At 37.0% G+C, this 13,880-nt stretch overlaps 1 protein-coding gene across 1 annotated transcript in view; it reads right to left on the bottom strand.

The window, feature by feature from the left end:
• Window positions 1-10,375: 10,375 nt before the first annotated feature.
• Window positions 10,376-13,880, bottom strand: part of LOC308629588 (zona pellucida sperm-binding protein 3 receptor-like) — a gene marked incomplete at its 5' end in the record, with an annotated part of 57,555 nt that continues 54,050 nt past the window's right edge. The window contains 3 exons of the mRNA XM_081257603.1: window positions 10,376-10,780; window positions 11,306-11,481; window positions 12,590-12,760. Coding sequence (XP_081113729.1) covers window positions 10,643-10,780; window positions 11,306-11,481; window positions 12,590-12,760 — 485 coding nt within the window. The 3' untranslated portion in view covers window positions 10,376-10,642. The remainder of the gene's footprint in view (window positions 10,781-11,305; window positions 11,482-12,589; window positions 12,761-13,880) is intronic.

Genomic DNA, 13,880 nt, shown 5'->3' with positions numbered 1-13,880 from the left:
AACCAGCTAACTTTTTGGCTTGGAGAAACAGAAACAGAGTTTGGGGCAACAAGAGCCACTGGAAAATGAAGGGCTAAAAATTAAGAAGCCAGAGAGAGGGGGAGACCATACTTTCTGTAAATCCTGCCCCAGTCTCTGGCTGATCTCTGAATCACCTATTAGTGACTGAAAACAGCCCACCTAAGGATAAAAGAACTGAACTAAGTTTTGAGCTGCTATCCAAGACAGAATTTTCAGTTCGAGTCCAACTAAGTTAATTGCCTGCTTAAACAAACAGAATCTGTCTTTTGGAGGGAATAGAACAGAATTCATTCACAATGTCCAGGATACAATCCAAAATTACTCGACATATGAAGATACTAGAAAAATTGAACCATTCTTAAGGGGAAAAAAAGTCAATAGACTATCCTCAAGATTATCCAAATGTTGGAATTAGCAAACAAGATTTTTAAATAGCTACAGTAACTATTCTCAGTGATGTAAAGGAATAGAAGCTTATTAATCAATAGAAACAAGAAATCTCAGCAGAAAAACAGAAACTATATAAAACCACCAAAAGAAATTCTAGAACTCAAAAATACAATCTTTAAAATAAAAATGTTACTGGAGGAACTTAACAGCAGAATGGAAATGACAGAGGAAAGAGTCAACAAACTTGAGGGTACATTAATAGAAATCTTAAGAAGAATCCAATCTTAAGAAGAGAGAGAAAAAATATTGATATGTAAAAAAATAGAGTTGCAGGGGCTTATGGAACAATATGAAAAGATTTAATATACATGTAATTAGAGCCTCATAAAGAAAGAAAAGAAAAATGGGGCAGACAAATTACTTGGAAAAATAATGATCAGAAATTTCTCAAATTGGTGGAAAGAGGTATATTTACAGATTCAAGGTGTTCAATGAAACTCAAGCAGGATAAATATGAAGAAAACCATATCTAGGCACATTATATTCAAACAACTACGAACCAAAGATTAAAAAAAAATTGTTTTTGAAAGCATCTAAGGAAAAAACATTATTTACATACAGAGAATACTTTGAATGATTGCTAACTTCTCGCCAGAAGTAACAGAAGCCAGAAGACAGTATACCAGCCTCTTTAAAGTGCTGAAGGAAGAACACAGAAGACCATTAGATCATGTAAGGCTTGGTAGGCCCTGTTGGGACTTAGTCTGTGAAGGGAAACTAATCAAGGATTTTGAGCAGAGGAACAACCCCAACAGGTCTCCATGGTTACCAGGAGGAACAAGAGTGGAAGCCTATTGGAGTAATCTGGACTAGAAATGATGGTGTCTCAGTCCAGGGTGATAGTGGTAGATGTTATTAGAAATGACAGAATTTGAGATATATTTAGATTCTATTGTTCATCTCTATAATCATTTCTTTTTATGCACTCTCAACCTTCTTTCTTTAATCTTTCTTGAACACAACTTGTTTCAAAAGGGAGGTGGAGAATAATGGTAAGTAAAAGAGCAAAGGACCAAAGGTCCATTTTAGGTCAAAGAATTGTTGTAATTGGAGAAACAAATAAAAAATAGCCCAAAGAAACAACCAAATTACATGACTGATTAGATGTAGAGTGCAAGGGAAAGGGAAGAGTTAAAGAAACAAGTGATCTTCAATCTTGGAGAGAATGGTACTATTTTAATAAAATATAATGACTCAGGTGCAGAGAGTAATTATAGGATAGGCCCTAATGGCCTATTAGTTTGATTCCAAGAGATGTCTCAGTAACTAACCCTTGTTCCAGTTTAGGAATGTATTGGGGGTGGGCTGTGTTAGCCAGGGAGGCTAAGTCTTTATACCTCTAGTCATTCTGTATATTGATGAGGTACACCTGGCCCAGATGAGTGGGCTCAGCATTTATCAAAAGCAGCCAGTGTGTAGAACTGCTTCAATGTTATAAGGCAATGCTCAGAAGGGAACATCTGAATTTCCAGATGTTCTGATGAGACTCTTACTCACTTAGATGAAATCATCTCAACACTGAATCCACTGTGATGATTTTGAAGTTTGGAAACTTGACCTCTGCTTAACCTGAAACATGTGACTGATCTTTCTGCCCTATGTCCAGACCTTGATGACATCCTTCTGTATTTCTGTATGTTTTATATAAGCAAATGGTTTGATTTACTCAACCAAGCATCTGATCTTCGCATCAGTCTGAGCTTCCTCTTGACATTTGTCAATACTGTAAATACTATCACTGAGTAGATTAGTGATAACAGTGGGGTTGATGCACAGTCTCCACACATATTATCTCTAAATCTCTGTGAGGAAAAAGTTGGGACAATGAAGGGGAGAGGTATGATATTGTGAAAGCCAGGTTATTTACCATCTATAGTTTGAGATACCTAAAACTTTGAGATGTATAATGGAATGTAGAACTTACTGGTGGGACATAATAACTATGCCCCTAACTCCCAAGGATCTGGTCTAGTAGAATAATCTGGGGAGCAACAACAATGAAATCTGATACCCTGACTATTATTTCCTGCCCCAATAAAAATCAATGAGCCAATAGAGGAAACCAAACAACACAGATGAAGCATGTGGCTACTGGGATTTATTTACATTGTTCCACAAAACTGGTGTCACAGTAAACTTGGGGGTGTCAGGTGTAGCTGTAAAGGGGCAAAACGTGGCAGTCAATAAAGACATTGAAAAGATGAATTCTACAGTGAGAAAAATGGCAATTTCTCCTGTACCTGAATGCATTATTAATAAGAATATTCTAAGTAAATGGAAAACCTGCCATTACCCACACCGCCCCCCAGATCACTACGGTATGGAAGATCCACCCTTTTTCCAATTTTTAATTTAATTTATATTAAAATATATTATACCCCAAAAAGTGCAATTAAGTATAGAGCTAGTTGACTTTTTATACATTGAATTACACCCATGTCACACCATCCAGATGAAGAAACAAAATATTACCAAAACCTTCATAGCCCTCCCCATGCCCCCGTCCAAGGGGGACTGCTATTCTGACATTGAACACTGTGGATTTCTTTTGCTTGCTTTTGTACATTACATAAATGAAATGAAGCTGTATCTACTACTCTGTGTCTGGCATCTTTCATTAAATATTTTATGTTTTGAAATTCATCCGTAAAATCATTCATTCTATTGTTGTGGTATATTTCATCATGTGATATTTCACAGTTAATTTATCCCCCCTACTACACATAAGCATTTTGGTAGTTTCCAGTTTGGGGCTATTGCAGATAGGGCTGCTACAAACATTCTTATACATGTCCATTATTGAACAGATGTATGCGTTTCTGAGAGTTAATACCCAGGAGTAAAAGTAGGCATGTGTTCAGCTTTGGGAGTTACTGTCAAAGAATTTTCCAAGGCAGTCGGACAAATTTACACTTTCCACAGCAGTTTTTCAGAGTCATGGCTGCAATACATTCTTGCTCACACTTCGTATTTTGGCATTTTAGCAATTCTTGGTATGTAGTGAAATTGCACTGTGGTTTTCTTTATTTTTTTATTGAACTGGATATGTATTTTGTCAGTCTTCGTACCCCACTGCCATCCTGGGGTTTTCATTTTAATTTCCTTGATGACTAGTGAAGTTTATCATCTTTTCATATGTCATTGGTCAGCTGGATATCCCTTTTTTTTTTTTTTTTTTTTTTTTTTGCGGTACGCGGGCCTCTCACTGTTGCGGCCTCTCCCGTTGCGGAGCACAGGCTCTGGACGCGCAGGCTCAGCGGCCATGGCTCATGGGCCCAGCCGCTCTGCGGCATGTGGGATCCTCCCAGACCGGGGCACGAACCCGTGTCCCCTGCATCGGCAGGCGGACTCTCAACCACTGCGCCACCAGGGAAGCCCCTGGATATCCCTTTTTGTGATGGCTCTTTCAGGTCTTTTGTTCATTCTTTTGGTGAGCTGATTATATTTTTCTTATTAGTTTGTAAGAGTTTTTTTATATATTTTGGATATGAGTCTTCAGTTGGACATAGGTATTGCAAATATTACTTCCCAGCCTGAGGCTTGCCCTTTCATTTCCGTAGTGGTGTCTGTATTAGTGCTGCCATAACAAAATATCACAGATTGAGTGGCTTAAACAACAAGGATTTATTTTCTCACAGTTTTGGAGACTGGAAGGCTGAGATCAAAATGTGAGCACATTCTGTTTCTTATGAGGCCTGGGAGGGGAAATCTGTTCCAGGTGTCTCCTTGGCATGCAGACGGCCTCCTTCTTGCTGTGTCTTCACATGGTCATCCCTCTATAGACATGCACCCATGTCTGATATCTCTGTGTCCAAATCTCCCCTTCTTGTAAGGACACCACTCACATTGAATTAGTGCCCACCCTAATGATCTCATTTTTTTATTGAAGTATAGTGTTATTTATCATATTGTGTTAGTTTCAGGTGTACAGCAAAATGATTCAGTTATATTTTTTTTCAGATTTTTTCCATTATAGGTTGTTACAAGATATTGAATATTGTTCCTTGTGTTACATGGTAAATCCTTCTTGCTTATCTATTTTATGTATAATAATGTGTACCTGTTAATCACATACCCTTAATTTATTCTTCCCCAGTCCCTTTTCCCTTTGGTAACCATGTTTGTTTTCTATGTCTGGGAGTCTGTTTCTGTTTTGTATATAAGATTATTTATTATATTTTAGAGTACATATATAAGTGGTATAAAATAATATTTGTCTTTCTCTGTCTGACTTATTTCACTTAGTATGATATTCTTTAGGTCCATCCATGTTGATGCAAATGGTAACATTTCACCCATTTTTGTGGTTGAGTAATATTCCATTGTGTGTGTGTGTGTGTGTGTGTATATATATATATATATATATATATATATATATACCACATCTGCTTAAACCAATCATCTGTTGATGGGCATTTGGGTTGTTTCCATGTCTTGGCTATTGTAAACAGTGCTACTACAAACATTGGGTTTCATGTATCTTTTTGAATTAGATTTTTCATCCTAAAGACCTAATTTTAACTTAATCATCTTTCAAAAGATTGTATCTCCACATACAGTTACATTCTGAAGTACTAGAGTACTACAGATTTGGACATATGAGTCTGAGGAGGACAAAATTCAGCTCAACTCAGTAGCTTTTTTTTTGAGATATAATTGACATACCACAAAATTTATCATTTTAAAGTCTACAATTCATAAGATTGTGCAACCACCATCACTATCTAATTCCAGAACATTTTCTACACCCCAAAAAGAAACCCCCTACCCTTTAGCAGTTACTCAGCATTCCCTCTCTCCCTTATCCCCTGGCAAATACTAGTCTACTTTTTGTCTCTATAGAGTTGACATTTCATATAAATTAAATTATACAAGAGGTAGTCTTTTGTGTCTGGCTTCTATTCCTTAGCATATTGTTGTCAAGGTTCATCCACACTGTAGCATGTGTCAGTACTTCATTCCTCTTTATGGATGAATAGTATGCCATTTATGGATAGACCACATTTTGCTTATCCATTCATCAGTTGAGTTGTTTTCACTTTGGGGTTATTATGAATAATGTTGCTATGCACATTCATGTGCATGTGTTTGTAGGAAGATATGCTTTCAATTCTCTTGCATATATGGTTGAAAATTAACTGCTGGATCACATAGGGGCTCTAACTTTTTGAGAAACTGTCAAACTTTTTCCAAACAGCTACAGCATTTTACATTCCTACCAACAATGTATGAGTGTTCCAATTTCTCCACATCTTCCCAACATTTGTTATTTTCTTCTAAAAAAATTACAGTCATCTCAGTGGGTGAGAAGCAGTATGCCACTGCAGTTCTGATTTGCATTTCTCTGAGACTAATGATGCTGAGTATCTTTTCATGTGCCTACCGGCAATTTGTACACCTTCTTTGGAGAACCTTAATGGTATCTTTAACTTGTTTTAATATTAAGCAATTTATAAATTTTTTCATAATGCCTGTTATGTTGTTGTGTATAAGGTTATCTTCCTACTTCAAGATCATGAAGATATACTTTTACATGTGTTATCTATTTATTTATTTTTTACTTTTCACATGTAGATCTATAATCCACTTTGAATTTCTTTTTGGTAAATGTAAAGTAGGGTCAAGATACAATTTTCCCATGTAGCTCTACGATTAATGTAGGAAATATTCATTGAAAAGACATCACTTCCCACCACACTGAAGAGTCAAATTTTGCACAATTAAGGTAAATATACTACTGTAAATATAAATTTTATAAATATATATATTTTTCTGGATATAGTCAGCTTGATTCTATTTGCACTAACACCCACTGTCTTAATTAAAACACCTTTATAATCCATCTTTCTTGAAGTCTCTAATAATATTACTTCTCGAGCTTTGTTCTGTTTCAAGATTATCTTGGCTATTCTTGGCCCTTTTCATGGCCCTGGGGGCTCATGATAAACCCAGAAAATGAACAGATCACTTGTTTTTGTACTTGGTACCATAGAAAAAAATCCATTCAGCAGAGAGTTTTAAAAATTGATCTTTTGTACTAAATCTTAGCTCATGGAATTTAAACATCCTTTTATGAAATGATTTTTGAACACTTACTGTGAACAAAGCCCACAAATGAAATGGTAAGTGCAGTATATGACAGAGGTTAGTTCTGCCTTCAGTGGGTAGTGGTCAGAGATACTCAATAGAATCAAAGGACTATAAATGATGCAATATAAAAATAATAGTATGTTGATAGAGGTTGACAGGTGGAAAGGACAGTGAAGTTGAACATAAACTTAGAAGCACACATTTCTTCGTTTTACATAGTAGTACATATAAGTGTTAGAAACTCGAGAGAAAAGACTAAGGTCGATAAATCAGTAAGGAAGGGATTACAGAAATCTTCTCAGAAGGCATTGAGCACCTCCTAAGAAAAGACCGATAGATACATGTCCCACTTAAAAATAAAACAAACATACAAATAGTTAAACCTTCTTGCTGCCCACCATGCTACAAAGAATTTCACCAGTAGAGAAGCCTCACTCAACATGCAGAGATATCAATCAATATTTAAGGGTCCCACTCTTTTGTATGAATAGAGAGAAAAGAATGTCCCCCAAACTCCACCTATAATTAGTATTTTCAGAGACAGAAAAAATGATATTGAATCTATGATGAAAGAACAAAATAATACATTAAAAGAACATGTAGAGAACAAGAGCAAGTAACTGGAAATTAAAATGTGATAGGTTTTAGTCTTCAATAAAAATATTAAAATACAAAGTCAGGAAAATCTTCCCAAAAGTAGGCCGCAAAAAACAAGATATGGGAAGTAGGACAGAAAAAAATAAGTTAAAACAATATTTTACTAAAGGGAGTTCTGGGGTGGGGGTGGAGGGATAAGACAAAATAAAATGAAAACAGAAAATAACAGAAAAAATTTCTAAAAATTTTCCCTGACCTAAAGGTCATGTGTTTACAGGTCAAAAATTCCCAACAAGTACCCAAATTAATGTATGAAAAACACCTTACAGCAAGGCCACAGGGATAAAGAGAAAATACTAATATCTCCCAGAGAGAGAGAGAGAGAGAGAGCGAGAGAGAGAGAGAGAGAAAATAAAAATCAACAACACTGTAACAAGACCTGGAATAGCGTGGATTCTTCCATAGCAGAGCTAGAAGGCACCTGGCAGTGGAGAAATGCCTTCAAAATTCTGAGAACACAAACTTCTACATGCAAACAATCTATCAATTAACTATAAGGGTAGAAAAAAAGTTATTTTAAAACATGTAAGGACTGAAAAATTTGCTTCCCAGGCACCTTTTGAAGGATCTGTTCCAACAAAAATGAGGAAATACACCAGAACAAAGACTTGGAATCAAAGTAATAAAGAGAACAGCAAAGAGAAGACCTAAGATTTAAAAGTAAACCATTTATTTCAGAATCACTGAAAAGAGAGCTGGGAAGAAAATCTCCAGGAGTGATGGTGGAGAAGTATGTGGAATTAAAACAGCATCTGACATGTCTGAGCATTAGGAAATAGATTGTTAGACTATGACAGATCTTTTGGAGCATGTAACAAGAATCAGCAATAGAAACAGAAAACTAAACAAAAAAACAAGATAAATTATTAATGCCATAAAAATTAAAGAGCTGTAAAGCAATATATTCACAGATCACTGTTAAGCTTACCTTGGCTTAGCAAAGATCAAGATATGCTTAATCAGTCAATACATAATGTTTAAAAATAATAAACATAAGTATAATAAGAATTTTTTTGGAAATATGTCGATAAACATCATAACACAGAGCTAAAGGAGTTGAAAATGGTTATTTTGGGGGAAAGAGACCAAAGGGTGGGATTGAGTGGATCAGAATCTTTGGGTTTTCATTAAAAGGTTTTTTTTGGATTATTTGACTTTTTAATTATTTGCTTGTACTACTTTAATAAAATAGTAAATTATTAAAAATAAAGTTGCATAAATAAGAGAGGTTGAAGTACATTATTTAAAGCCCTAAAGATAAGTAATCACTAAAAATATATAAAATTAAATGACACTGACCAATGGAGAGAGAGAGGAGAGGGAAAGTCAGAGCTAGATTGATCAATTTTGTAGCAGGAAATCAAAATATATGTTTAGAGATAAAAAGTCATGTGATATGAGTTCATATCACATGAGGCAGAAGAGGGAAGAATCTTACTTTTATTTTTATAAATCCCTTTCTAAGGTTTGAATTCTTGTTTTCCTGCACATATTACTTCTATAATTATAATTATGTGTAATTAATTTAGAATTAACACATGAATAGATTGTGGCATAATTCACATCAGTGTGGAAAGGTCTCCACACTGCCCTGGATGGAGACTTGCAGGGGAGGAAATATGAGACTCAGGTTTCAGAGATGCCTCTGAATCTTCTCTACAGCTTGGCACCCAGACCTGGAATGGATAGTCCTTTGTTTATCTGAGTACATTCATGGATTTTTGGATATGAAATCCCTGAAACTAGGGAAAGACAGATTGCTAAAATGCTTTCCCTAATAAAGTAAAAAGAAATGGGTTTCTGGGGCAGTGATAGCAAGAACAGATAAAGTGTGATAAGGAGTGATTTGAGGAAGGAAAGCATCAGACCAGAAAAGGCTAGAAGAGGCTCCTGGTGGCAGGGAAAGGCAATGGTCTTTTAAGATCACAGTTATGAACATTCGATGTGAAAGACCAGTCTTGTGCAGCCAGCCAGACATCCCTCTGTTAACTCGAGAGCGTTAGTAAAAGTCTGCTATGCAACTTTCTTATGTGACTGCTGTTTTGAAGAAATCAAAGAGGTGATGTTCTCTATAATTGATCAAGATGCAGTGGAGAACCAGAGGCCAGCCATAGTAGCTAAGTAAGCATGAGTGAGAATGACATTTGGGGAGGCAAAAAATGGAAGAAGAGGTGACCATAAGAAATTATAAGGCTCCCCAGAATATCCAGAGATATAAGAGTAATACGTGTGGGATAAGCATTGAAAGCTCTACCCAGGTCCTCAGACCTTTTATACCATTTCTCTGCTCTCCTCTGCAGGTTTCTGTGTACTCTGGTTTCTTAGAGTTATACCTTCCTCTCTTTTGGGAGGACTCCCCTCAGGCTGCTAGTCAGGTTTGTAGTCACACAGAGAGAGCTGGATGCCCTGGGGGCTCATGTATCCACAGGGTGTCCCTTCACCAATAACTGACTGGTACAGCAGAATGAAAGCCCAATTCCCTTACCTGGAATTGGGACAAAATGTACACAAACTTATAGTCCAGGGTTCCCTTCTGGGTCAAGATTAAGCCACCCTCCTTTGACTTTGCCTGGTCACCCTACTACGTGCCTTCCCTGTCCCATCCTGCTTACCCTACTCCTTTTCCCATTTCTCCTTTGAGAACTTGGAGAAGTTCCTTAATAAATTACTTGCACACAAGTTCTCTTCTCAGGGTCCGCTTCTGGGAAATCTGTCCTAAAAGAGACACTAAAGCTATTTTAATTGAAGTATTAAAGAAAAGAGTGATCACACTGGATGGGAAGAATTGGACATGCTCAAGAAGAACACTTGGGTTGCACACAGGTTTTCAAAGGCATCCAAGCTGGTTATTATTGGATGGAGGGGATGTCAAGCAAAACCAAATATACCTTAAATATAAAGAGGAACTGAGAAGTTGTTCCAGGGAAAATATTGGTAATCAATAGAAAGAGAAAGGCGAAGACGGAAGAAGATGTGATATTTGACCTGGGCACTGAAGGGTGAGTAGGAAGTGAAGATGTAGTGTAAATACATCTCAGACAAGGCTCCAGTATGAAAATAGAAAAGAAGCATTAATTAGAGAAGCATCAGAAAGTGATTGATATAGGGCCCTAATTTCTCATTACAGTGGAATCAAAGTGAAAACAAAGACACTACATTTTTGACAGGTGATTATTTATTTCTTCCATTCCACCAAATCTAAGGAAGCAGAAGCTTAAAATGAGATAGGATATAAACCACCAATAGTTCCACATTAGCAGTGGCATCAAAAATTTGAAAGATTCTTCTAACACAGGTATTTTTTCAGTAAATAATAGCACTTAAGGACCAGTAGAGTTGCTAATGAGGGAAATGTACCTAATTCTCTGTTTTTAAGGGGAAGAGAGGGGAAATAGATATACTGATTTTTAACTGGTGCTCAACTTCAAGTCTGTGGCTCCAATCTTTCAATCTCCAGAGAGAGTTTATACACCTCCAGGGCCATTTTTACATCCTCTGGACTTGGGAGACACTGCATGAGTTTCCTGCCTGTGGGTACTTGTTCACAGCCTGTGAGAACTTCCTAAAAGAGATAAAAGGATGGTTTGAGAGGCTTCTCTCCAAACTGTGAAGGTATAAGATTACTTCAGGATGCCTATTGATGACAATAAAATTGGAGTATCAAGACCCTCCTTAGGACTGATGCAAGAAATCAGAAGATAAATTAAGCAGAGAAGGAACAGCACTGCAGAAAATACCCAGGGAACTTCTTCAGGGTGAGCTGGAGGGATGGATCTGATGTCTATGCAAAAGCATAGCACTTACTGTAATAGAAAATGCAGAGCTGGGAGCCAGGTTGCCTGGATCTATGGAACCCTCCTATCTAGGGTCTTGGTCTTTCTTGCTATAAAATAAGAGAATTATAACTTGCTTTAAGAGCTCAACATGTGCTTTGAGAGTAAAAGTGCTGATTCTGAAATTGATTTAAACAACTCAGAAATGAGTCCCAGTAAAAGTCAGATCTCATCAGTGTTGGCTGGGACAGTGCTCTGGAGCAGGTTACCATTTTTACAATGTGATAGAATACCCCAAGGTGTGTGCCACTTACCCACTCACACTTGGGCACTTCTGGGTACCAGGTTCTGTTCTCTGAGCAGATGATTCTTGGAGAGCCGACCACACTATAACCAGAGTTACACTGGACAGTGACATTTTCAGGCTCAACATAGTGATCCTTGTCCAGAGACACAGTTCCATCTTTTATCTCTGGTTTCAGACACAGAGCTGTAATGGAAACATGATTTTGATCAGTTTGTGATCCTCAGAATAAGACCTTACAATAGTAAAGAATACTGGGGGGTTAGAAACACTGGTAATAAATTATGCCTGCAGTCTGAGAGTTGTTCTTTAACTACATTTATTGTATTATAACAATAAAATTAATAACAATAATGTTAATGTATAGCTATCATCAACATAAAACACTATTATTATCTACACTTTGCTGGAGAGAAAAATTAGATAAAGACAATTTATGTGACTTGTCTATGGTTGCGTAGCTTTTAGGTGACATGATTATGATATAAACCTAGGTATTGTGGTCTAAAATCTGAGTTTTAAAAACTACTGTATATCAAAACCTGACTCTTTTCAGCATCTTAAGTGTGTAATTTCTATTCTTATGCCCTTAGTATCTTCCTGTATTAAATGGAGACAATGGTGGGAAATTAGACACTTGAGTTGCTGTTAGCCGTGTGGTAAGAAAAAAAAATTGCACACCTAATCATGGTCTCATATCAGGTCAGCTTATCTATAAGGAGGTGATAACATGCACCAGGTACTAATGGAGATATCAGATACTTCAAGGATGTTTGGGATTTTTCCATGAGTCCTCATCCTAACTTTCACAAGAATTCACTAAAATTTTGCTGAATCCTCACTCTTCTCTTCAATTAAAAATTATTATCTCTAATTCTTGAATATTGACAAAGGTAGTACTGTAGAGCAGCGTGAAAACTATGGTCCATTTAATGTGGTGCTGGGTTCATTGACTACTCATTGGAGAAAAATAAATTTTGACCCCTACTTTACACCATAAACCCATAGGAATTCCAAGTGGGCTGGGGATATCAATGTGAAAGGTAAAGCAACGAAGCTCTGGAAGATAACATAGAAGAATATTTTCGAGACAAATATTTTTTAACACCACACATATTTTTTAAACAACACAGTACCACATCCAGGTATTAAATACAGGAAATGAATAAGTAAATACATACATACATACATACAAATTTCTAAGTGCTGCCTCTCGCTGGGGGGAAACCATACTGTCAGAACTAGCATGGTGGCCCTACCATCTTAGCAAGAGCCATCAGTAAAGTGGAGTTACCTTTACACTCAGGAGCTAGAGATGACCAATGTGAATCTCTGCAGGTGATTTTTTCTTCTCCAACTAGAACATATCCTTCATCACATTTATACTGCACTATAGTAGTAAAGGATAAAATTGAACTCACATCTTCATAGGATCCATGGGCAATGCTGGGAAACCTGTTGCAGTCTTGAATGGCAAAAGAGAAGGGTAGAAGAGAATGAGCTAGAGTTTAATTAACTATTCAGAGTGATGGACTCTTCCCATTTTAGAGAACAAAGTCATTAAATTATACTGCTGAGGTATGTTTCATTTACTTAACAAAATTACTAGGAATGATTTATTGAGTTCTTAACCACTTGCTAGACACTGTGTTAATCATCATATATATGTTATACCATTTAATCCTCATGCTAACTCTCTGAGGCCGAATGAACATCAGACCCACATTAGAGAAAAGGAAACACAACCTTAGAGGAGTCAAATATTCTACACAAGGTCACAGCTAGTAAGTACCAGTAACATGAATCAAATTAAGGATTCAGCTCAGGTTTGTGTTAGTAGAAAGTCCACTGTCACTTTCTGGAATTCTGCTCTCGGTACTGATCATTGGACTTTCACTTTCTACGGCATCAGTGGATGCTTAAAGGTCATAAAATGAAAGTTTGGGCTGAAGAACAATACTCTCCTTGTGACTTGCAAGACCTAGCAATGTTCCATATTTGGTTAAGCAAGTAGCTCAGAAACCAGTTAGAAAACTCTTACCTCCCTCACTTAAAGACAATGTCAGGGATTTTAGACAGGTCAGGAATTTAAATTATTTTAAGAATAATACTTGGGGAGGTATTTTTATAAAGCTTTTGATATCCTGTGAACACCACCTGCAGTCCCAGGTGAGGCTAACGTGTGAGAGAATTTATGCTTCACATAGAGAGAAGGACCCTCAGGAGCTCACTGAGAAAACCTAATGTGGCTCCTTTCAGGCTGGGGAGACATTAGTCACAGCGAACTAGTGTCCAGCTCCTGTCTGAGAAATCTAAAAGGCAAAGGATGGGCTGTCTAGTGACAGGCACTCTAAGGCTCTAAGGTGAGAGTGAAGGACAGATCTCTGCTGTTTTGAGGTTGGCCTGGACTCCTGACATTATCAGAAGCAAGGCTGAGTTAGCACTTCCAGTAGATTAGAAATGGGCTGCATGAGAAAGACAGTCATGGTGGAATTGCCCTCACGCCAGTCCAAAAGGGTCTCCTGAGGTGGGAGGAAGCCCTCTGTAAAAACAAAATAACACTAGAAGTCACCAGATGATACCTA

This window comes from Mesoplodon bidens, assembly GCF_964165515.1.
Source record: "Mesoplodon bidens genome assembly, chromosome: 2".
Lineage (NCBI taxonomy): Eukaryota > Metazoa > Chordata > Mammalia > Artiodactyla > Ziphiidae > Mesoplodon > Mesoplodon bidens.
Note: the sequence above shows the minus strand (reverse complement) of the source record. Positions and strands in the feature narration are given on the sequence as shown.